This window comes from Talpa europaea, assembly GCF_964194135.1.
Source record: "Talpa europaea genome assembly, chromosome: 14".
Taxonomy (NCBI): domain Eukaryota; kingdom Metazoa; phylum Chordata; class Mammalia; order Eulipotyphla; family Talpidae; genus Talpa; species Talpa europaea.
Window position 1 is genome coordinate 26292143 of NC_140082.1, and position 27167 is coordinate 26319309.

Below are 27167 nucleotides of genomic sequence, written 5' to 3' on the forward strand. Positions count from 1 at the left end.
GCACCTGATAGTATTTATGGATATATAACATAGTAAAAATATTATAGTAACATACTGAAAAGACACATGAAGAGTAGTTTCCTCTGAAGATGAAGAAATGATATTGAGGAGGGGAAATAAAGTAGATTTCAGCTGTAGCTATAATATCCTACTGTTATTTTTAATTACCTCAGGGAAAAAAATATTAAATCAAAGAGCCATCTTCTTCCCACCATCAGGAACTTAAAAATGTACCTTTTGCTAAATCTTCTTCTTCCTTTTTGTTTGCCGCAGTACCAGGATCTTTGGCTACCAGGGCTGGGCTTGCTTTTGCCTGTTCTGCAGCCTAACACAAAAAAGGAACACAATATGAGGATTGCTCTCAAAATTTCCTACCCCTACTAATCTAATAACTTGCAAGATTTCTTGTTAGTTTACCACAGACTTCTGAAGAAGAAAAAAGCCCAAAATGTAGCAGCCTCCATTTTGAAAGCTGAAGATGTCAGTAATTGAGAAGAGACTGATTGAGAGCAACTGGACACTTAGAGCAACAGCCTAAGTACTTGCCCAGATTTGTGTAAAGAGAATAAACTGAAAGTGAACCATATGGAAATTAGAGAAGACTAAAAGAGATGTGAAAATTTTTAGAAAAATTCTAAAACCAGAAAAGGGACTGGGAGAAGAGATGACTATTTTTAAAGCAATTCATTTTTACAAATTTAACACCCCTTTTCAAGAGTTATATTTTATTGCTTCCTTCCACATCAAAAATTAGGAACCAAGATTTTTCCTTGGGAACCCAAATTTTTATAACAGTATTAACACTCATGAAATTATCCTATTTCATAAACCAAAATTTTTATAAGTACTTAATTCTGAAAATACATTACAAGTAAATAAATACATGATAAACACTTAAGATATATAAGCTTCTGTCACAGTGGCCTCAGGCTTTACATAGCAATCAAGTCAAATCAAACTCAGATCTACCTTACCAGTCTCATTTTCAGCAATTCTATCAGTTACAAGAAATTTCTAGAGTATATATAACTTACATCTTGATTTATAATGTCCTCTTTATAGTTCCGTTTACTCCATTCACATCTTTCCCTGTTGAGTTTTCAACTCACTAGTCAATAAACACCTAAAATATCACTTTCTTAATGAACTATTCCGAAACCCCCTTATTCCTGTGTTCCTTTAATAAAACTCTTAAGCAAGGTCCTCTGATATGCATGGTTAAGAGTACAAGTTGTGCTGTCAAACAACTCTACAGTCAAGCAACTGGGTTCAAAATGCCAGACCTATCACTTTTTATCACTTTCTAATGTGTGTTTTTGGATATGTTAACCTCATTGTGCCTAAAGTTCCTCATCTTCAAAGGAAGGACAGTAATAGCAACTATACATCATGAGCTACTAGAGGATTAAATTAACACAAATCTTTCCCAAAACCAAGTGCAAAGGGAGCCATCTGGAGTTTAAAATAAAAAATATTAACACTGTCTCCTGAGATTTATAAAGTATATAAATGCAATAATAGCTATAAAATGGTAGCTATGGCATAAAAGATGCTGTAGCGGGAGTAAATATCTCTATACAGTTGCAAAGTTTCTATATTCACATGAAATAATACAATACTAACTCAAAATAGATTTTGAAAAGCTATACAAAAATATTTTATTTCCCACAGTAACCAGTTTTAAAAAATGTAATTCTAATAATTATCATATGGATAGCACAATTATCACATGTATAGCATTCTAATAATTATCACATGTAAATCTCAGCTTCCATTATAATCATCTGCTTACATGTCTATTTCCACACATAGACTATATATTCCTTGAGAGTGCGAGCCTTTTAAATATTACAAGCAATTAATAAATGATTGCTGAATGAATGAAAGGTAAAATATTTCACATTATACTAATATATAGCCCCATATTCCTCACTTTGTATATTTCATGCTATCAAGCAAGTGCAGTTTATTTTTAGAAAAGTGGATCAGAAAAAAGCTTCCAGGAGTTCACCAAATAGACCTTTTAAGTATTGAGTATGATCCACCTCTAATTATAATCTTCTTTAGATAGATAGCAATGTTTTAATCATCAGACACCTCTGAAAGCTGAAGGCCTGCTTAGTCAGAGATACTTTTTCCATTGTGTATGGATTTTTTTTCATAATTTGGTGACTATTACAATACAGACACACTGATCTTTCCGTGGCATATGGGAATTTCTCTCAGTAAAAAAGGATGTACAGAAATAAAAAGTGTATTAAGTCCTACATTCCAGAACTGAACACTTTACAAAGTTCCTTTCTATCATCAGGTTCTTCATATAGTAATGATATCTGACTTATCAACTAGTCAAAAACAGTAGCACTGATAGCATTACTTTTATCTCTAGTGAAAAGTTCATGCTGAGAGTACTGCAGCAGCATGAGTTAAGAGTTTTTGTTTTATATTCTTTTCTTCTATATTTGGATAAAAAATATTCTTTAAAAATTCTTACATTTTTATGAAGCTTCTGTTAAATACGCTAAGAAAGAGCTAGTCTGATTAAAATGTAATAATGTCTTAAGCAACTATGTGACTAAAATCTAAAGGGAGTTCTACTATTGATGCTAGATGATATATTTTTTTCATTAAACAGGAAGCTTTCTGCAAACATGATTTTCTATAAGCTTTTCAGAAACTACTAAAAAATCACCAATATATATCATGTTTTACTTTATATACATTTTATGTATTTGAAAAGATAGCAACTATAACAAAATTAGCTTTCATATTTCATCACATCTAGAAGAAAGAAGAAAACTTTAACTTTACTATTGATGACTCACATCCTGACTCTTTTGAACAAGTGACCTAACTTACATACCAAGCAATCAATAAATGCTCTTGCCAGTGTTCACTCCACTTCTTATCCTTTGAAGCCTAGTCTGTACAGACACATATCCACTAACCTCTATAGCAAACGGAAGACAGGATCGTGTAGTGGAAAGAACACTGGACTGAGAGTCAGGAGGCCTGTGTTCTAGTTCCAGCTCTGTCAACTACTAGCTGTGGCCCTGGGAAAGTCACTTAACCATTCTGGGTCTCAGTTTCCTCATCTGTAAAATGAGGGGATTAGATTAGAGAATCTCTAAAGTTGTTCCCACAAATATCTGAGATTCTAGGTTAGCCAAATGAAGCCACATACCAAACAGATCATTCATTCTTCTTCCTCCTCTTATAGAACAAATTGCCTTTGTTGACTGAAGTGCAGTTGCACTGAAGGCTGTATTCAAGAGCAGTGCTTCTCAAACTTTTACATGTTTATAGAATTATCCAAAGATCATGTTAAAATGGAGATACTGAATCCACAAACCTGGAATAGCACCTGCTATTTACTGGTTTCTAACAAGCTTCCTGATGATGGTAATGGCCAGCAAACCACATTTTGAGTTACAAGTTCTAAAATAAGTTATCAGGATTTGGAAATGCTAATCCACTAAGCATCTATACTCTTTGTTTTCTATAATAAGTCCATTCTTTGACAATTAAACATTGCTTCCACTTGTTAAGAAACTTATTATAAGGTACCCACATATTATTCTGCATAAAATTATCCTTTATAGTTTATGGTCTCACTCATAGCATGAATTTAGAAAACCTAAATAAAGGACCAGGAAAAAGATTAATTATAATAAAGTAAAAATCAAAATCAACAAGCAACTATAAACCAGACACACACTAGGGGGTGAGGTTGGGGAGTAGGATCAAAACAAGGGGGGTGGAAACTGTATGAGGCCTATAACAAATATGAAAATGCATACATTGTGCAAAAATGAAAAATGTTAAAAAATGTATAAAATAAAAAATAAAATGAAAATGTAAAAAAGATATACAGTTTAGAAATTATTGTGAGAATAGTAAAACTCAGCTATCAAATAAGAAGGAATACTTCTCAAAGACATAATTTATTATATTATTATAAAACTAAACTACAACCAAACTTTTTAAGTAAGAAGAAAAATGTATTTTGCTTCCTTCATCTCCCAAATACATCTCATTTCTTTACATTTCAAGTGCACTCACATAAACTGAAAAGGTTTTGAGAAAAAAATGCTAGCTAAGTCTGGATAAAGGTAGAATAGTCTATAAGATTTCCTGAAGTGGTCAAATTCCAAAATTGGGCCCTCTGCAGCTGAGGGCTTTTTGTTCATCCAGTGGGGAAAGACAGTAAATTACCACATATCTTAAATCCCCTTGATTAGCTAGGTATCCTACATAATGCTTAGTGAAAATAAAATTATAAAAGATATCCTTTCATTTTTTTCTGTGAAATATATTATGTAAACTTTTTTGGAAGAAGAAGTTAAACCTTTTAATCAATTATACCTATTAGGAGAAAGGAAGAAGAGTGATACACTTGCCAGGTCTTGTTAAGGGAAAAGCTGCTTCATGTGCTTCCCTCCTCACTGGCCCCTTGTATTTCCTTACCATTTTTAATGTAAGTATTCAAAAATCTCAGCCAAATGAACCACTAAAATCATCCTTAAATTTTAAGTAGATATGATTTTTGAGGTATCGTTCTTAGAAGATAAAATCATAGCATAAAACATTTAACAAGATCATCAGTGTTACTAAAATGAAGCAATTTTCTCTGTACTATTAAAACTATGTAAAATATTTCAACTGCAGAATGTTAAACCTGTTCATTTATAAAGAATGCAAAGTAGAAGTTGGGACACATTAATATTCCACAATAATATTTTTCTTGAATCTCTGAATATGAGGTAATTACTATTAACAAGCATTCCACTGCTGTAGTACAAATTAATTGGATTTGGAGGGAAAAATAAAAATTTAAACAAACACGGTTATTTTAAAATAAAAAACTGTATGTAGTACACAGAACTTTTCAAAATACCTGAGAGCCAATAGCTGGAAAGCTAACTCCTTGTTCCTTAAGGTTCTTAATCATTGCTGATATTAGACTAAGCTGTGGATCATTCTTAAATTCATCTGTCCATTCAACCATAAGAGCCTTTAGTTTCTCACACACTTTAGGATGACCCTAAAAATAGAGGGAAAAAATTATTAATAAGTACTAATTCTCTGGGCAATGATTTAATACATATACCCTGAACACAAAAATTAAGTGTTGTAGAGATCACCTTTTGAATCACAAATTATTACTAGCTACAGATGACACATGTGAAAATAAGAAAATACAGTTGATCACTAGAAATAAACTAATTTTATTTTCACACTATTAAAAAGGATACCTCATTTCAAATAAAAACAGATCAAATATGCAGCAACTTATTTTGAAGGTCAAGACGACATAACTTTTTAAAGTATATTAAAGCTAAGCATGCAAGACAAAGAAATGTCATTTGGTTTATCTTTTTGCAGACCAATAAAAAATAAATTGGAGGGAAAACATAAATGTTAATGATCCTTAATACCTAATTCCTGACTTTTTTTTTAAAGATTTATTTATTTATTTATACAAGCACTAGGTACAGTCAGAAGCGTGGGAGGGCGAGAAAATTCACCAGAGCCAGAGTGGGGAACAGAACAGGCAGACTGACGAAGTACACTGCTAAGGGGAGCAGTGGGCGTGGCAGGAGAGGTCTGCCCACGATGTGAGACCCTCGCCAGAGGTCGGGGATCTAACCGGCGCTGCAGAGGCTGCAGGCAGTTCTGCAGACCAGCGCTCAACCGCTGCCCCACCAGGGGAGGCCCTTAATTCCTGGCTTAACGTGCATGACTGTGTTTCCTTCCCAAGTTGTTTCATGCCTGATTTGAGGTCTAAAGTATGTCATTATTCCTGATATGTCATTTTTCAAAACAATGTCTTCCCTTTCATTATAAAACCAATTATGTTCACTGTAAAACATTTGGAAATACAAAGTCCTTCTCTAAATAGTTGTTTGCTTTCCCAAATAGTTGTAGTGTTACTACTAACTAGTTATGAGCGCCACATCTTCAGTTAAGTTACAAAAGATGTGAAAATCTCTTCATAGAAAGTTGTACACTTTTAAAATGCACTGTTTATCATACACAACTATATATTTGGATGGACACTGAGGACACTAAAAAACTGTTTATTAATCAAAAGAAAATACAAAGTATAACTGAAAAGAAGCAAACAGGAAAAAAATTTTCACATAATCATACGTTTGAAAAAAGTACAGAATTTAAAATTCTTATCACATTTCTGCACTTTTTTTTTTTCATTTGAAATGTGGAAATATTTATTTTCAAAAAAACATATGAAGCATTTTCACTGTCAAGACTTTAAATTTTTCTCCTAATATATGCCAAAAACAAAAAAGGCAGAATTACTTTTAGGTGTACTCATTTTCATGGGGAAAACTCCCAAATTACTTAGTAATCTAAGACTTTTAAATGCTTTGAATTGTGGGATTTGAATGTTTTCTTCTATATTCAATTAAGCAGTCAGTATAGTATCAAATTTTGTAATGGTCAGGTAGTGGCCTTATTATGTCAAGATGAAAACAAAACAATGGTATTTCTAAGCAGTCCTATATCTAGAAAACACCTCTGTGGCTACAAAAATGATTTTAAAAGTATGCCTAAAATAGATTGGTATTCTTTAATCTGAGAGAGAAACATGTTTTCTTATCAGATCAAAGGAAAAAAGAAAAAAGAGGTTAAATACTCTAATTTAGCTTGGGAAAAAAACGCAACTCAGCTATATAAATTTATAGTCAAAACATAATAAATACTTAGATATTGGATAGACATAGCTTAGCAAGGGTTAAAAAAACAAACACCACCTAGTCATTTAAATAATTTTATGATTTCAAATGTGAAGAACTGAACTACAAAATACATACATGAAGTACAGCTGCCTTAATTCATTTCTGAAAACATTGTTCCTTACCTTGTTTAATACATTGCTTACTTCACTAGCAAAATCTCTTGAACACACTTCTAAATGAAAAATTTTGCCACAGTTCGATACGCATGCTCCTAGAAGCTAAAAGCATAAAATTAGAAGTTAAAAAGGCTCAATTTTGAAAGATAATTTTATGGTAGAACTTAAAATGAAACCACTCACAGTCAGAGCTTGCATAGCAACATGAGGATCTTTATGGTTCACTCTTCTCATAATAGACCGAAGACAATCTTTAGGTCTAAAAAATTAGAAATTAAACAATCAATTAATGGTAAATTCATTTTTTAAACTATAATAGGCAATGGATTGTCATGCAAAGGGGAAAATATGGTAGAATATATAAGCTTAATTTTTATTAATGACACAATTGAAGACTGCATATTCAATAACAGTTGCTTTAAATTTTTCAAAGACAACACATTCTCTAAACAACCACAGATTAGGTATTTCAGACTAACTGTAGACGAAAAATGTTGTGAAAATAAAATGGTATATAAGCCAGACATTTGCCTTGACTTTCCACCTAGAGATACTTTCCAGATATCACTACATCTGCCTAAAGGCAATTTTTGAATCTCAGTACAGGAAAGTGACCCCAAGAAAAGAATAGAGATCTATCTCACTGAGTTTTAATTGAGGAAACAGAAATCAGAATTCAGAAAGGCCGAGGGAGCTAAATTTGTAAGATGGAGCGGAAATTACATGAAAAAAGAGTTCAAGATACCTGAATAGGGGTCCAATTTGGTCTGTTCTGGAAAAAGTCACATGCATAGGTTAAAAATTCCATGAGGATGGACAAGAATTACATAAGTTGAAGAGTTTGCAAGGCTTACAGTCATCAGAACTTACACACAAGTGGCAAGTCCCTGTTGACTATCCAGAGCTTAGAGTGGATATATCAGAAAGTTTAAGTCTTGGAGATGGGGCTAAACTACACCAAAATACTACTCTAAATTCATTCTGTAACAACTTAAAAACAAGCCACAGAAGAATAAAGTTGATCCAAATCCAAGTGAACTTCTGACAGAACAAAGTTGCATACTCTTTAACAGAAACACAATAAAACCTGGGACTCAACAATATAAAATTCAAAATATTAAATATTCAATAAAAATTACTAGAAAAAAATTACGAGATGATAGGAAACAATAAATTCTGCCAAATAATTCAGACAGCTGAATGCAGAAATGAAGGAAACTTAAAAGATACACTTTAAAAGTACCCAAACTTGAGTAAACAGGAAAAAAAAAAAAAAAGACTGAAAATATAGAATATAGGGCTATCACCACAAATGTTTGTAAAAGAGAAATAGAATATTTTAAAAATCATAAAAAATATTCAACTGAGGGAATCCCTAATGGCTTAGGGGTTAAGTCTCAGAGCTACCCACTCTGGGGCCTGAGGTTAGTCCCGGCAAGGGACCTGACTCACATACGGCCCTGACTTGCCCACTGCTCCCCTCAGCAGTGCATTTCAGTAAATGCACCTGTTCTCTCCTCACTCTGTCTCTGGTGAATCCTCTCATCCCCCATACCCCAGTTATTCCATGCGAAAAAAAGAAAAAAAAAAAACGATTAAAAATATTCAACTAGGGGGTCTCCCTGGTGTCACAGCAGGTTGAACGCTGCACCGTGAAGCTGTCCGCAGCCTCTGCAGAGCGGATTCGATTCCCGGCCTGCCAGGGAGAAACCCACATGGCGTGGCAGACCTCTCCTGCCTCGCCCGCTGCTCCCCTCAGCAGTGTCTTTGGTCTGTCTGTCTGTTCTGCTCCCCGCTCTGTCTCTGGTGAATTCTCTCATCCTCCCACGCCTCTGACCTGTACCCCAGTTCTTGCATAAATAAATAAATCTTAAAAAAAAATTCAACATGCAGTAAACAAATGGAAATAAACAAATAAAAAGAAACAGAAAAAAACAAATAATCTAGACAATAGCAGATTTAAATGTTTTGGTTCTAATCCCCATACAATTCCCACCCCCCTTATTTTAACCATAATCCCCCTTCCCCCCCTCCCCCCGTAGTGTGTCGCTTATAGTTGCTTGTTGATTTTTACTATAACCAAGATGAAAAAGCATACATTGTGCAAAAATGAAAAATGATGTAAAAAATATATATAAAATAAAATATTAAAAAAATGTTTTGGTTCAAAATACAAATGTTTACATTAAATGCAAATATAGCCATGCGTTGTTTAACTTTGGGGACACATTCTGAAGTATGCATTATTATATAAGCACTGCCCCTAAGAAAGACTGTTACCTGTCCTGAAAAGGCTTGAAACCTGTCATTTGGCCTCCTTATGGATGAAAATCATTTTAGGTATCTGTTTCCAGAACAGGAGATTCTGTTCATAAATAACAGATTATTTGGTCTACAGTACTTTTCTTTCGCAATCGACATATCTAGAGTTTCCAAACATTTCTTGTTTTGTTTAGCGATCATTTTCACGTTGCATAATAATCAATTGTTTAAAACACACAGAATTCATAGTAAATTAAACATCATGATCAGGGTTAGCCGTTTTTGTTTCAAACCTCGTATTCCCCAACATCACAAACTTTTTACTTTGGTCATGTTCATCATGGTGCTGAGAGGAATAAACATCTGTGTATGATCTTCAATCTAGGTCATTAGAAATCTTTATATATCTGACACTTAAGTCTTTCTCAAATTTTAATAGTCTCATTGCTTTCAACAAAGCAGACCCTTAATAGTTTTGTTCTTGTTCAAGGTTGTAGCTAAGGTGAAATGGGACATGACTGACTGGTAAGCATGTTCACCATAATTTTCCACCTTTGTAGTCCTTAGCAACTTTTAATTTTATTTCCAGGTCAATTACTTGATGTTCCTCTTACTAGCAACATTAGCAATGAATTTTGTATCCTGAGGAGCCACAATGAACAAACATGAAATTAAGTCAAATACAACATGACCCTACATGCATGCTAACCTCTTCAAATGATGCTCACAGGAACAGTTTTGCTTTAATATTAATAACTGAATATTCCAAACAAGAATCATAGTCAGTGCAGTGAGATTATGCACTCTGTAACACACAAATGGGAGCTGTGATTGTAAGACAGCACACATAAGGTCACTTAATAAACTTAATGAACTAGGAGGCACAAGATTTTAAGGGGAAAAAAAATTAACAAGTATGCAAAAAAAAACTATACACAATTGAATTCAAGACTTTAAACATGTACATCAAGGAAAATTAAGATCAACCATACATCCCAGCAATTTTCTTTTTCGAGTAAAAATAAAATTTCAATTATCTAACAAATTTCCAAAAACTGTCACATTATTTATAATGTCTACCTACTTCTAGGATATTGTTGTACAGTAATGCCAGACAAATGGCTCAACAAAAGTCTCCAATTACTAGTTAGTGAGTTTACCTGGAAAGCAGCAGGGGTATACTGCTCCTGGCTTAAGCCTGGGGCTCCAGTACAGAACAGCTAGATACCAAACCAGTGGAGAGAGAGGGAGAGAGGCATAAGAGCCACTTCTCATCACCTATGTCCTCTCATAGACCAGGCTATTAATATTTGCAGCCTGAGACTGCATATTCTAAGCACCTGCCACCCTCCCCCTATTCAGAGCCCAAATCAAGACAACTGAATGCTTTCACTAACCAACATTTAATCACTTGGATCTTAACAATAGGAGCACACACCCCAGGGTAAGGCTCTGCACTGGGAAACCAAAGAAAACAATGCCCAGCTTGCATCTCAAAACAGCCTAGAGGCTGAGGCTGGTACCAGACTAGACAAGATACTTAGTCCAGGGAGTTGGCTTAGAGAAGGGGATCACTATGGATGCCCACCACACAACTCTGATACCTACAGCACAGGAGGAAGCTTAAATCATTGACACTCACTGGAAGCAACCCTTAAGAAATACCCTGGTTCCTTTCTACCTATTACTCCTTGTTGGTACCAGTTCTCTGGCCATCTAAACAGATGCAAAGGCAGCAGTCTTTCCTACTACAACCGATAAAAATGAAAAATGAAGAGAAAAAAGAACATATCACAAATGCTGGAGCAAAAATATGAGAGAAGTCTCACTGCAGTAGAACTACAGAATATACCTGAAAAGAATAAAGACTGGCCAAACATAAGATAGTTAGAATTGAAGGATCTAAAAGTATTATAAACAAATTAATTAAAAAAAAAAAGTAAGGGGCCCCAAAAGCAAAACAAATACAAATAATGGCGTGAGCTCAAAGCACAATGTCAGAACACAAACAAAAAGAACAAAGAGGAAAAAAGGATTAAGAAAAAGAGCCCTTTGGGATAACTGAAGAGAGAAATCCCCATATGATGGGGATCCCATAAGAAAAATAGACAAAGATATAGAAAATTTATTTAAAGGAATAACTGCTGAGAACCATGTTAACCTGGAAAACAAACCAGATGTCCTGATCCAAGAGTTTCAAACAAAATAATACTAGACATAAACACACCTAGACACGTTATAATAAAACTGTTGAAAACCAGTAATAAACAGAATACTAAAGCCATGGAGAGAAAAAGAGTACACTATAAAGGAATACCAATCAGACTGTCCATAACTGTTCAGAAGAAACCATATAGACAAGAAGAGAATAGCAAGAAATTAAAGTTCTCAAAGATGAAAATTTCAAGCCCAGACTCCTCTATCCTGAAGGTTAACATTCAAGACAAATGAAAGCATAAGGAGCATTACTGAAAAGCAAAAACTAAAAGAATTTATCAACACAGACATCCATGGAAAGCTCCACCCAAAAAATGCCACACACACATTTTTTTCAAGTGTATGTGGAACTTTTTAAAGAATAGATGCTATGTTGGGACACAAGTCAACAATAAGACTACAAAAATTGAAATCGTATCAAGTACTCTTTCTGACCTTAATGCAATATAGCTGGAAATCAGTATTAGAAAAACAAAAACAAAGCAGGGAAAAAAAAAAAACATAAATATAGGGGCAAAACAATACATATTTTAATACCTACTGGATAAAAGGGGAAATTAAAAGAGAAATTAAAAAATACCTTGAAACTAATAAAAATGAAGATAGAAGCTATCAGAATTTAGGGACTGCAGCAAAGTGGTCTTAAAAGGAATGACAAATGACAACTGCAATACAGGCCCTCATTGAGAAGCAGAAAAAAATCCCAGATACACAAGTGAATACTACATTTAAAGCAACTTGCAAAAGAACAAACGAGACCCAAAAATAGAAGGATGGACGTATTCAACAAACAGAAATAAAGAAACAAAGATCAAAAGGACTATACAAAAGATCAGTGAAACTAAGAGCTGGTTGTTCAACAGGATAAAAATAGATAAAGTTCTAGTGAGGCTAACAAAAAGGAGCAAAAATACCAACAAACAATTGAAAAGAAAAAAGGAGAAATTACCACAGATGATGTAGAAATGCAAAGGGTCATAAGAGATTACTTTGAACAATCAATCATACAACAATACATTTGATAATCTCGAAGAAATGGACAAATTTCTAGATCATACAGTTTAGCAACACCGAACCAGAAAGAAACAAGAGTTGGATAAATCAATCACACACCCAGGAACTGAAACAGCAGTAAAAAAATCTTCCCTAAGACAAAAGCCGAAGAACAGATGATTTCACAAATGTATTCTATCAAACCTTTAAAAAAGAACTTATGCCCATCCTACTCAAATTATTTCTAAAGATCCAAGAATTGGTTTTCAAACACATTTTACTATCCCTACAGTACCTAATATCAAAACCAGATAAAGATAACACAAGAAACTTATAGACCAATACCCCTGAATGAATACTGATGTGAAAATCACCTATACTAGCAAATTAAATCCAACACTTTGTCACAAGGATTATACATCATGATCATTTGGGATTTTTACCCCAGGGATGCAATCATAAATCATAAAGCGATTCCAAACGCTATAAATGAAACTATCACTATTCATAGACATGCCATATATAGAAAATCCTAAAGACTCCACCAAAAAGTTTCTAGAAACTTCAGAAACAACATGAATACAACAAAGCAGCAGGTTACAAAACCAACATTTCAAAATCCATAATACTTTTATATACAAACAGCAAATGAGGATAAATTAATTCCATTCACAATTCATTCAAAAAGAATCAAATACCGGGCCTCCCCGGTGGCGCATGGGTTGCGAAGCTGCCCGCAGCCTCTGCAGCTTGGGTTCAATCCCCAGCTGCTCGCCGGCCACTGGAGGAGGGTCCTGCATGGTGTGCAGACCTCTCCTGCCACCCGCTGCTCCCCTCAGCAGCGTGCTTCGGTTCTTCTGCCTGCTCTGCTCTCTGTTCTGGCTCTGGTGAATTCTCTCACCCTCCCGCGCTTCTGACTGTACCCAGTGCTTGTATAAATAAATGAATGAATGAATGAATGAATGAATAAATAAATCTTAAAAAAAAAAAAGAATCAAATACCTCAGAATTAACTTAACCAAAGAAGTGAAAGACCTATATAAGGAGAACTGTAAGACATTATTAAAGGAATTAGTGACTTAAGAAGATGGAAAGACATTCCATTCTCATGAATGGGGAAGATCAAAATGACAATCTTACGTAAAGCAATATATAAGTTCAATGGAACCCCTATCAAAATACCAACAATATTCTTTAAAGAAATTGTACAAAAATGACATTTACATAGAACCATAAAAGGCTCATATAGCAAAAGCAATCTTGAGAAAAATGGAAATGAATATATTATGCAACTTGACTTAAAATTGTACTACAAAGAACAGTACAAAAACAATATAGAATTGGCATTACAAAAGACATAAGGATCAATGGAACAGAACTGAAAGTTCAGAAATAAATCTATGTACATAATACTACTTAATTTATAATAAAGTAGTCATAATCATACAATGGGGAAAGGAGAGCCTCTATAATAACTGAGGCTTGAACAGCTGAAAGGACACGTGTAAAATAATAAAGTTGGATGACCCTCTAACTCCATGCACAAAAATAAATTCCAAAGAGATTAAAGATCTAGATATAAAACCTGCAACAGTAAATAATATGTAGAGGACAATGCTGGTGATATTGTTCCATGACATCAATAATAAAGGTGGCTTTGGAGACTCGACCACTATGGCAGGAAAAATAAAAGCAAGAAGAAACAACTGGGATTTCTTCAAATATGAAGTTTTCACAGTGAAAAAACATATCAAAGATATTCTACTGAAATCAGAGAAAAGTGCACATATTACATAACTAATAAGGGATTAATATCCAAGATACATAAAAAACTCACAGAATTCACCAACAGAAAAACAAAACAACTAGTAAATGGGCAGCAGATCTGAACAGACAATTCACCCACAAGGATATCAAGAAGGCCAACAGATACATGGAAAAATGTTCATCATCACTCCCAACTGTGGTTAAAAACACAATGAGATGCCAACTCACACCTGTGAGAATGGCACACATTAAAAAGGGATCCAAAAAAAAAATAAGTAAAAAATAAAAAGGGATCCAACAAGTAATAGAGATCATGCAGAGAAAAAGCAACGCTATTACACTTCTGATGGGATTGTAAACCTGTGTAGTTATTAAGTAAAGCAATCTGTATTTACCTTAATAAAACAAAAAGTGAAATACTACGTAAGACCCAATATTCTCAATCTTAACCATCTACCCAAAGAACATGAAACCACCAATTCAAAAAATATGCTCCACAACCTTTATTGCCACATTATTTACGATAGCTAGGACATGGAAACAACCTAAGTTCCTGCTGACACAGGACTGGATTTAAGAAGATGTAATATAACCTCACTATGGAGCACTATTCTGCCATAAGGAAAGACAAAATGCTGTCATTTCCAGCTAAATGGAAGGAGTTCAAGGGACTTATGTGTAGTAAAGTAAGTCAGAGTGACAAAGACAAATACTGGACATTTACATAACAGATTTCTCAACATAGTAAAATACTTATAAAAAACAACAGACATTGAGAAAGTAAGGCTTCTATGGATAAGAGGTAGAGGTGGAAGGAGAAAGAGTCAAGGAAGCATACTACTTAAAGGGAAGTGTGTAAGTGTGTGTGTGTGCACATACCTATATGCATTTCAGAAAGATAGATTATGGATTTAGAATGAGTTATGTGTATATATATAAATATAAAAGGTACAATTGCTAATAGAAGATATTTCCAGAGTGCAAAAAGATATTGTGGGCTCTACATAAGAGAAATGAGAAATGCTTCTGTTATCAGGAGAAAAAAATGAATATAGCCATAGTGGTGAAACAGACAATGGGACACACAAGCAGAACAGACAGACAGTATTGATAAACTGAGCTAAGAAGTTGATTTCAATTAATTTAACTACAGTAGTGGATAAGATCATCAATTGAGAATGAGTAGAGAAATATCACACATTTTCTAAGAGAGGAATAAATAGCTTATAAGCACTGTGGAAAAGAAAAAAAATTATGAGAAAACATAGATAAACTGACATATAATTAGGGGCCTGTTGGATGCTCAGTGTTATAAATTAAAAAAAGAAAAAGAAATAGAAGCTGAATGCCCTGACTTGTCTTAGAACACAGCAGTTCAATGACTTAATAGTACTAAAGCTTTGTGGTGGCTTTTTCTTTGTGGTAGTAGCTAGGTTGACATATCGGGTATACTGATGGATCCAGCCAGCAATCTGGGCAGTATAACAGGTTTCTTTATGACAGGTAACAGTAACTTTTAACCCTTCCAACGTGAAATATCACCTCCCTCCCATTTAAAAAACAAAAATTCCATTCTTCTCATTGACAGATCCATATTATAAAAAAAATTCACTATTGTCATATTTTGAATTTTGTGAATAAAAACTTTGTCAGCATAGTATTGATTTGTCTCCTGATCCTCAATGCCTAAAAAGTTTACTATCAGGCCCTTTACAGAAAAAGTTGATAAGACGCCCTGATGTAGATATGATTCCCATCTCATACAATTGTTTTGAGTACCAGCTACCCCCACCTTGAGCAGAGCTCAGCCTGAACAATCTCTCATACATGCCTAACTACGGGCTAGCACAGTCCTCTTAGTACTTTACGAATAACAACACTAAACCTTCATAAGCCCGCTATGAGGCAGGCACTGTGTTATTTCCATCTTACAGGCAATGAACCTGCACTATATGCAGGGGAGCTAAGTAACTCCTAGGATAAGCAGCTGGCAAACAACTGGCTCAAGAGTCTATGTTCTAAATCAGGGGGCTGGCTAATTTATGTGGAAATGGATAGATAGTAAATATTTTAGCCTTTGTGAGCCAGATGGTCTTTATGCAAACTACTCAATTCTGCTGTTGTGTTAAGAAAGCAGCCATAGAGTATATGTAAGTAAATGGATATGGTTGTGTTCCAATACAACTTTCATTAGAGAAACAGTAGATCCAAATATATATGAAAATGTAATCTATAAAGGTGTTATTTTGAATCAGAAAGAAGATGGACTATTTAGTTAATGATGTTTGAATATGTTTGTAGTCAAACAGAATAAAATAAAGTTAAGAGTCATAGCTCACACCACATAAAAGGATAAATTCCAAATATATCAAAGAATTAAATGTAAAAAAAAAAAAAACAACTAAAGGTACAGACTTTGGAAGACAATTTGGTGGTTGCGTGCAAAACTAAACAGTCTTACCATATGATCCAGCAAACATGTTCCTAGGTAATTACCCAACTGAGTTGAAAACCTATGTCCATACAAGAAGAAAAACTGTATGTGAATATATTTTGTAGCAATTTTATTCACAATCACCAAACACTAGAAGTAATCAAGATGTCTTCCAATATGTGAAAGAATAAACAAACTGGAATACATCCATGTAATGGACTATTATTATTCAGCAATAATAGTCAAGCTATTCAGCATGAAGCTTAAAAGCATTTGGTAAGTTAAAAAAAGCCAGGTTGAAAAGGAAAGATAGTATAGATCCTAATCATATGACATTTTGAAAAAGGCAGAATTGTAGAAACAGTAAAAATATTAGTTAATGGTGTCAGAGGTTCAGAAAGAGGAAGAAGGATGACTACATAGGGCACAGGACATTTTTATTCTGTGATACTGTGATGATAGATACTTGTCATTAAGGAATTGTTAAAACCGTATGACACAGAGTGGGCCTTAATGTAAACTACAGATTTTAAGTAATAATATGTATTAATATTGGTTCATTATTTATAACATCTGTTACATTAATGCAAGAGGTTAATAATAGAGAAAATTATATAGACAGGGTGGTTATATGTAAGTCTTTGTACTAGCTGCTTAATTTTTCTATAAATCTAAAATTATATTAAAATATTCTATTAATTATAAAATAGTCAGAATACAAAGAAAATAGGACATAGTCCCACTAAAACCTTGAAGAAGGAAAATCTGGTATATTTATCACTTAAAATTCTAGACTACAGAAAAGCTTGATAAATTGAAGTATATAAAAATCAAAAAAATTCCAAATTAAGCAAAAGCAAAGTTACAAGAATAATGGAAAAAATATAAATGCCACTCATATTACAGACAGTATCTGTCCCTAATATACTAAGGACTCCTGGAAATCAGAAGAGGATATGTACAGACAGTTTACAGCAAAGGAGACACAACAGCTCTTAAACAGAACTCCTAAAAAGATGTTTACTTCAGCAATAGCAAGAGCAAGTCTTTGACTAGATGTAAGACTATCCCACCCTACCTCTACCCCTTAAAGCAAGGGTTAAAAGGGAGCCCCACCCACTCCTTCCCAGGCACCCAAGGTAAAGAGGACTCTTGGGCAACCAACCTTCTCTACTCTTTGAATGAGAAATTAAACATACGCGTGCTACTCTTGTTTATACCAGTCTCTACAAGAAGCTCCAGATTTTCCCTCCCATCATTAATATCTCTATAGATCCATAACTACCTAACTTCTGAAACCTCCCTTTGTATCTGTATTTCATAGTCGTTTATCAACAAAAGCCCTTATTCTGGGTCCTTTGCTTCTTCAAGAGCATGGCTCTCCCAACTAAACTTATTTCTCCTGTAGCCAGCATAAAGGTAGCATTTTGTCTTCCCATGGTTCTTGTACACATGAGGTAAAGTGTCCTCTTTGCTCCCTTTGCTACTTCCAAATCATTATCCATCCTTTTTTCCTAAAATATCCCAATAGGGCATGTGAGACAATCTTCTTGCTGCAGTACATTTAAAAAGAAACACAATGGCCCTCAACTCTCAGTGATTTTAACAGGCTCAATGCTAGTCCCCCCAAATCTAATACCGCATTAATTCTCAGAGATGTTAATAACAACACAAACGTTGGTGCCATCTTGGCTTTTCAACTTCTACTCTACCTCATTAATTCTCGTGGTCACATCCTAAATCTTTTCATTAACCAATAACTGAAAAAATGTCTATAATCTCAACTTCAAGCATTCCAACTATCACCTTCCATTTTTCTAACCCATTCACTCCCAACTCTGTGCTTAATACCCAACTCTGCTTATTTAGAGAAACTCACATATGCTCGGGCCATGCAGCATTCATATAGATGGTATCCACTCAGGCAGGCTGCTTTGCTTTTGGTTCTCTGCTTCTTTTCAACTTTAAAATCATAAGGTCAATGTTATCTCCTCACATCCATCCTTCCCAGAAAAATCGATGTAGTTCTCCCTTTTCATTTGCTCACTATCTTCTTAGCCCATTATCAGTTTATCTGTTTATTTCTATCTTCCATTATTAGACTAAAAATACTGCTGATCATAAAGGTTGTGCTTATTTTATTCTCCAGTGCATACCCAAAACATGATATTCATCCAGAAAAATTTCTAAGTTTTTCTCAAATAAACGAAAAAAATAACTGACTCAAAGAGAATGAAACCAACAATTGTGTACTGTTAAAATGAAAAAACATGGAAATTAAGATCACGTTGTACAAAAATCCTTTGAATTTGTTCCTACTGAAACACTTTCCCTAATTTAAATTATATTAAGGAAACAATATGCATCAGATTCTCATGCATTAACTGGGCAAAGCCACAGTACCTAAGAGCTGCTGTGATAATTAAAAAATTTGCTTCTGGGGCACTTAAACAAGACATAGCAAATAATATGCAGTCAATTTAAATGTTAACTAGTATTCTTAAAAGAACACTTACAAGACTTTGGAAATTAAGGCCTACAACTTTACGATATGATTACAACAAAATATATACTGAAGGGATCTGTTTTCCTGAGGCTGACCCCTTTACCTCAAAGACATCTGGTCAGAGATTACCTATCCCATTAAAAAAAAAACAAAACAGGAAATATTCTATAAACCCCTGGTTAAAGGTTAGAAATAGTCACAGAGCAGGTCCAGAGCAAGATGATACAGTCCATGAAAACTATTTTTAACAAATTCTTTCTCAAAGATTTATATTTTTCACAAAATATCAGTAGTGGCCATCATTTTATTTCTATAATTCTGTTTGAATAAATCAGATTTACTAACTACACATATTCATTAGATAAAGTGATGCTTTCTGCCTACAGTCAACTTTATCTTACACTAAAGCTAAGCAAGATAGCTCAGGTATAAAATAGCAGAAATTAACCTGAACATCAATTACAGAACTCAATTTCAACATGCTATTTAATTTACACATACCCTTCTTTTTTTCACATGAGAAAAACAAATAAAAAATAGAGAAAAACTATTTATTATGTGCAGTGATGTTTAACAAACTGCTACAGTCTTTCTGAAAGTTCTCTTTATTCTAAACAGACTTCCATTTCATCATATGATTTCACTGGTTAGACATCTCTCAGTACTTACTCACTCACTAGAACTGCACACTAAGAATCATGTGAATATCTTAAGAATGCAGAAAAAAATTTCTGAATATGTTTTAACATTTTAAATCTAGCAAATTCAAACATTTCAGGCTTCCAAAAAAACCAGTCTAGAGTAAACAGGAATTATATCTTCTATCTAGTAGGTTTCCTAAGATTGATGTAATTACTTGAAGTTATTACATAATTTTAACTAAATTATTATTAGTGTGTTAAATATTCTTTACACAACTAATTAAAACTGATGTTAAAGTAGAAAATGATTTCTACATTGTCAATTTGACAATCACTGCAATATTAACAAATATTAAAAGAAATACACTTTTAAGGCTGACAAGACATGTTAATTAAATAATCAGAAATGTTGGGCAGTTTTATACAACATGCCTATATGAAGACAAAAGTGGCTACACAGAGTGCATAGGGAGGGAAATATGGATAGGACTTAGTCTTGTCAGTGCTGATCTTTTTTAATGGTCTTAGTTTTTGAGCCATGTGAATACATATCTTTTTTTAAGATAAAGTATACATTTTCTATAGGAATATTTATTTAAATTAAGAAATATAAATAAACACGTATTTATGTGTGGTCTAAAGAAGAGAACAATAAGATTTTTTTTAAAGAGGAAGAATTAAGGAGGATTTTTCAAAATACCCTTGGGAGCTATCTTTCTGGATCACACTACTGACTAAATGAAATTTCACAATAATGGCTTTTTTCCCTCTCCTTTAAAACTTGAGTATATTTCCAAAATACCACAACTCTAGAACAGATGATACTTAACAAAAAATAAATTAAGGAAGATGGGAAAGGGTCAAAAAGATTTTAAAAAATTATTTCTTAGGAAAGACTTAAATTAATATAAATAATCTTATTGATGCACTAAATAACTTTACATTATATTGTTTACTAATTATTTAGATTATAAAAAATCCAAATTATACTGGAAGAGAAATGCTTTTCAACTATCCATAAATCTGCCCTCTTAAATAGATCTCTAAATTTTATAAAATTTCAGATTAATACTAAATGTCACTACTATTTTTTTTACACTACTTTTTAAAAATTTAGAATGTCGCCTTGTATACAAACAATTGTACAACTGCATCTGGAATGCCAATCCATAATTTCCCTCTATTTCAACATACCCTATCTAAATGTCTTAGAAAAACTCATGTCACATTTCCCCCGCTCAAATCGATTACATGTGCCAGTCTTCTGAAAAGCACCAGGTATCAATCTAAAACACTTCACTGAAAAACCTACAGTATTATTTTAATATTCTTATGCTACCATCAATAAATCACATTTTAAACATACCTAGCCAGATTCCTAGATAATAACCGACATCCTTAAGTTTTACATATGCACTAATCATAAAATTATTTCAAAGATTTAACAAATCTGTAAGTAGTTATCAAGAGTTGGGGGGGCTTTTAATGAGTAAAGTCCAGTTGAAGATGATGAAAAACTACAGAAAAACAGTAGTAATGATGCTACAACAATGTGAATGTAATGAATCAAGCCTTAAAAAGGTTAAAATGATAAAATTTGCCACGTATAATTTTACTACAATATAAATATGAGTAATAAATCACATCTATTTTTAGGAACTCCCACCATATATATCCTATAGCATACTGCTACCAGACAAGAATGTTAATGATTTTCTATCACTAAATTGATCTTGAGAATATACAACTCAATTCTGTAATACTTACATTAACAATAAGACTCAGAGCCTACAAAAATGTTTTAATTTCTTTTAGAATAAGAAGATTAAAAATGAGCTTAGGGGGTAAAGAAAATGTTTTAGTGTATAATGATATATTTGTTTTTATAAAATGCAGTCAAAAATATTTTTATTATTTTTTAATGAAGAAAGGGATCTATAAAGGCTATAGTACCTAATGCCCTATGAAATAATGTGCCCTGATACTTGCTATTTCTCACTGAGAGATTATCACAGTATTGCAAGAAAGTAAAAACACAAATGGTATGTATGTAAAATATTATTCTTAAAGAGAAATCATATACATGCAAATGTTGAGCGTTTGGCATTTTAATGTTAGAATGATATCTCAATTATTAATAAATCCCTTTCAAGCATATCCTTATCAACAAGAGCAAGGAAGAGATATATCCCATTTACATGAACAAGTGAATACTTGGAAATTAATAAAAATGTAAAGGAACTAGAGATCAGTAACTGCTGAAAAAATAAGTGGAATGGAAAAAGAAGAGGAAATGAAAAATATGGACTAAAAGGACAACAGACTCATCATTTATTTATTTATTTTTAAAGATTTATTTATGCATACAAGAACCCGGGTACAGGCCAAAGGTTTGGGGGGTGAGAGGATTCAACAGAGACATAGCAGGGAACAGAATGGGCACTGAAATGCACTGTTAAGGGGAGCAGCAGGTGAGACAGGAGAGGTCTGCTGCGCCATGTGGGTTAGCTCCCTGGCAGTACTGTGGGTAGCTTCATAGTGCTGAGACTTAACCCTTTGCGCCACCAGGGAGGCCCCAACTCATTATTTAAATTAAAAAAGCTAAACACTTTAATAATTCATAGATACAGTGCAATGTCAGTCAAAATGACAATAAGTGAAATATTAAAGAATACACTCCAAGTATGTTATCTAAAATAAATTCAGAAATAAAAAATGAGCACACACCTGAACCTATTGATACTAAATAAAAAAAAAAAATTAGTATATTTTAAATACATGAGGACAACATGGAGAGACCTTAAAGGCATTATGTTAGGTAAAATAAGTCAGAACAAACAAAAAACAAATACTCTATGATCTCACTGATAGATGAAATAGAAAAAAAAACTTTAATGCAAAGTAACAGAAAATAGACTGGGGATTACCAGAGTGGATATATGAAGAGGTGTACAGGTGAAGGTGGTCAAAAGGTACAAACTTCAGGCTTCCCTGGTGGCACAAGGGGTTAAGCACAGCACTCTATCCACAGCCTCTGCAGCACAAGTTCAATCCCCGGCCAGGCAGGTTGGTGACCCACATGGTGAGGCAGACCTTTCCTCTCTCACCCACTGCTCCCCTCGACAGTGTATTTCTGTCAGTCTGCCTGTTCTGTTCCCCACTCTGTCTCTGCTGAATCTTCTCACACCCTGCACCTCTGGCTTATACCCCAGTACTTTTATGTATAAATAAATAAATCTTCTTAAAAAAGGTATACACTTCAGTTGAAAGGTAAATAAGTTATGGGGATGTAACGTACAGCACACAATAGGCACAGCTACAATACTTTGTATATTTGAAAGCTGCAAAGAAAATGCATCTGAAAAAGTCTTCATCACAACAGCAAGGAAATGAGTAACAAGTATGAAGAAACATAAATTGATTTCTAAATCTTTTAGTATATACCAGAGTTTCAGATGGGCTGCAAATGTATTTATTTATTTGTTTGTTTGTTTGTTTATTTGTTTGTTTTTTTTTTTGAGGATTTATTCATCCATCCATACAAGCACTGGGCACTGTCAGAGGCACGGGAGGGTGAAAGAACTCTCCAGAGCCAGAGCGGAGAGTAGAACAGGCAGAGTGATGAAGTACACTGCTGAGGGGAGCAGAGGGCAGCAGGAGAGGTCTGCGCGCCATGTGGGACCCTCTCCCGACAGCCAGGGATCGAACCAGGGCTGCAGAGGCTGCAGGCAGCCTCGCAACCCAGCACTCAACCGCCGCGCCACCGGAGGAGGCCCTGCAAATTTATTTTTTAACTGGAAAAATACAGAACATTTTTCATAACGAAGGAAAATTTGTCTTTTCATTTCAAGCAACTAACCAAATTATCACAAACAGTAACTACAAAATGAAGAATACCAATAATAAAAAAGAAAACCAGTAGATGAAGAGAAAGGATTTTGTAACTGGAATGCTAGATAAAAGTTTTATCTCCAAAACATACAGGGATAGAGCTAGGTCGATACCCAATCCTCAACAAACTGTCATAAAATATGACTTCAATCAAAAAGAAGCAGCGTTGCACCCATTAATCATGTGCCAGGTACAACTGTAAGTATCATAAGTATTTACATACACACACACACACACACACACACGACAGAGATACTCACTAATCTCATACTTACAACAAATCCCCTAGGATATTATTTTTATTCTTATGTAGCAAACTAGATGGTAAGTTACCCAATGTGACACAACTCAGAAGCCAGAACTAGGATTCAAACCCAGGCAGTTTCACTACAGATTTCATGCTCTCAACCACTAAACTATTTGCTTCTTTCTTCAGTTTAGCAAATATTTATAAATGCTTACATCTATAAATCTAACTTTACTACATAGATAGAAATTACTATAAGACAAGAAAAAACACCAATAAGCATGGTAAGAATGGTTTGAGAGAGAGCTTTGAGGACTGAGAGGATTATGATTTTCATGGTCAGTGAAAGGGAAAAAAGAAAGGCTTTGGGGGAGAAATAATATCCTATATTGGATCTTATGGATATGAGACTAGAACTAGGGAATGGGAAAAGAAAATATCCCATGCTAAAAGAACAGAATAGCGAAAAGCATTCAACTGGTAGAAAAGCACTAATGACTTAGTACTTGGATTGAAAAGAATGGCATGTACAAGAGACAAAAAAGGAAAATGACTCAGAAACCTAAGAAGTGAGATTAAACCCAATACAAAGGTAGGACAGTAACATGGAGACAGTTGTTAGATGGCAACCGGGTATAAGAACTGAACAGACAAGAAATGGAAAAAGAAAGAAATGCTAGGTTAGTTCACTCACTGAGGCAAGGTAATGAATGTCTCAAATAAAAGAAGGGCCAATGAAACAGAAAAAGGAACAGATAAGCAGCACACAGTAGCTACCCAAATTTTAATTAAATTAAGCAATGAACAGTGTCATAAATAACAAAACTTAGAACACTAAAATGCAAAGACAACAAAGGGAATGGAGGAGGCCACAATTTAGGAAATCAGACAGGAGAGCACATCAGAAGTCAAAAAGGGCTAGAGTGAAGGGGCAGTAAAGCCTGAAAACAAACTGCCCCTGAACTGATCTAGCCATGGTCAAGAACTTAATTAAGGAGATTTTATGTGAACAACATTCTGAGAGAGATTCTGAAGGAGACTGGTAGCATTTAGTAATGAGGTAACTGTAGAGGTGACACTGAGGTTTTAAGTGCAAATGAAAGAACAATTTTGTCATTAACAAAAACAGCAAACAAAAGAGAGAAAGCAGGTTTAATGCAAAAGGGAAATGAGTTCAGATTTTTAGAATGAGATCAAAGTCTATACATGTGGTAACAATACAAAAAGTTTAAGAAACTATCAGTATTCAGAAAGATAGAAAGACAAGCCAAAGAAAGCACTATCAAAGAGTAAAGATTACCACCAAATGAAGCAAGTACAAAGTGGTACTACTACCTACTTTTTCACATAAAAGTTCTTATGACAATATTTTGTGGCATAAAGGGGCAAATGAGGCTACCAAAGCCAATGTTATTAGCATAAGTATTAGCATTTCATAAAAGTAAAAACACGAAAAATTAAGATTCTATTTCCCTAATCTTTTTTTTCAAGTCATTGATCAGTTGGGTGGAATGTTGCAGATGTGATAAAGAAAAATGTTAGAAATAACCATCATAAGAATGGTAGCTGAGAAATCACTGACAACTTTAAAAACAGTCGGAAAAAATCAGTAGAAAAAGCTAGATTTCAGAAAGCCAATAAGGACATGAATAAATAATTCAAATTTGTACATTTTTTACCATTACAATGTTATCCAGCTGGTTATAAGGAACAACCGAAATGAGATGATTCCTCAAATTTTTTTTTACAAAAACATTCTCTTTGTAAAAAAAATTGTAATTATATTATATTTTAATCCATGTTTCATTCATGGCAATAAAAAGAACAAATAAAAATCATCTGAAACTTTGCAACACTTACCCAGTGCGAGATTGACCAACTTTATCACAAATATCCAAAATAAGGCCCCAATCCTCAGCAGTATTCATCTCACTGGTTGCTTTCTCTAGATATCAGAAAAAGAAATTGAAGAAACATATTTTTAAAATTTTTTACATGTAAATATCACATTCAAGTCACTAAACTGTAATATAATTATCAATAACAAGTTTATCTTTGAAAGGGAAGCACAGCACTTGCATTACCTATTACAATCAATTTTTTACCATTAACATTTCATTTATTTGTTCAAGTCGACCCCTTTCTATATGAGATTTTCTTTTCAAAAATAAAAAAAAATTTTCATTATCAGAAATACTTTACTTACCAATGAACTAATATGACTAGGAACAGCTTTGTATCAAGATGTGTCAGGTAATTAATCATCTAGTTTTATTAATTTTGGTTTGGGAAGGAGGGAAGAACTGAAAAGATAATCAAGGTGTAACTTAAGTAAAATCTTGACAAATTAAAAACATAAAAATAGATCTGGTAGACCGAACCTAATCAGCTAATTTAGTTCCCTATTAATTACAATAAAATGATTTTAAAGACAAATACATAAAGACAAAGAAAATAAAAGTGGTAATGTGACAGTATCTCAAAAGTTATATAGCAATATAGATATATGGTAATCTACTTAGAACACCCAAGAAAGATGAATCATATAGCAGTAGTTTTAAAAAAAAAAAAAAAACACTTTAGAAAGTTTTTCAACCCACTGAATTTTCAGGAAACTCAAAAACTGGTAACAGAAGGAAGGGTTGGAACTGACACAAATAAGAAAGCAGACATAAAGTTAAGAGGAAGAATAATTTAAATCTACTTTGCTTCCCTTATTCCAGGACTCTACAAGTACATCCCTTCACCTAAGCAAGTTTTTTTCTAAAGGTAAAGTAAAACTTTTGTAAACAGAAAGACTCCAGCCACAGGCACCAATTGGGAGTATTCTCTTGTTCCGAACAAATAACACTGAACAAAGTAAAAAAAAAAAAAAAAAAAAAAAAAATTCAATTCTTAAATCCCTGAGAAGTGATTACCCCTTCCAAATCAGAGATATTACAGAGGAATAAAAGGAATCACAATTTAACAGAAGAGAAACTCATGAGCAGAAATACTACCAGAAGCCAGTACCAGGGTATGAAAATTTAAACTAACATTATGACAAATTGCTGGAGGCTGAAGTGCACACTTAGGAGTTAAAACACAAGAGGGACGTAAGCATTGAGGGCTTCCCATACTTTTGTGAGTTTCACTCTACTGAGTTCTCCCAGGTTCAGACCTTGAATAGTGGAGCAAAGTTTCCTCATTTTTCCAGCAAGGATAGGGGAACATAAACATTTTGAAATACGCCAGATCATTCTCATCTGAACAAGACCTACTTTCATGAGAAATTATTTTACAAGTACATAACCAACAATAAAAGAAGGAAGGCACACTATAAGGCAAAAAAC

The 27167-nt window shown here is 33.8% G+C and overlaps 1 protein-coding gene across 2 annotated transcripts in view; it reads right to left on the reverse strand.

Annotated features, from left to right (window-relative positions):
- The window catches only part of STAM (signal transducing adaptor molecule), a gene marked incomplete at both ends in the record, with an annotated part of 55723 nt that overhangs the window by 17878 nt on the left and 10678 nt on the right, over positions 1-27167 (reverse strand). Inside the window, 5 exons of one of the 2 annotated variants that reach the window (XM_084254233.1) lie at positions 235-325; positions 4898-5044; positions 6884-6979; positions 7061-7136; positions 25696-25780. In XM_084254233.1, coding sequence (XP_084110359.1) covers positions 235-325; positions 4898-5044; positions 6884-6979; positions 7061-7136; positions 25696-25780 — 495 coding nt within the window. The remainder of the gene's footprint in view (positions 1-234; positions 326-4897; positions 5045-6883; positions 6980-7060; positions 7137-25695; positions 25781-27167) is intronic. The other variant, XM_084254234.1, reaches the window with a different exon arrangement.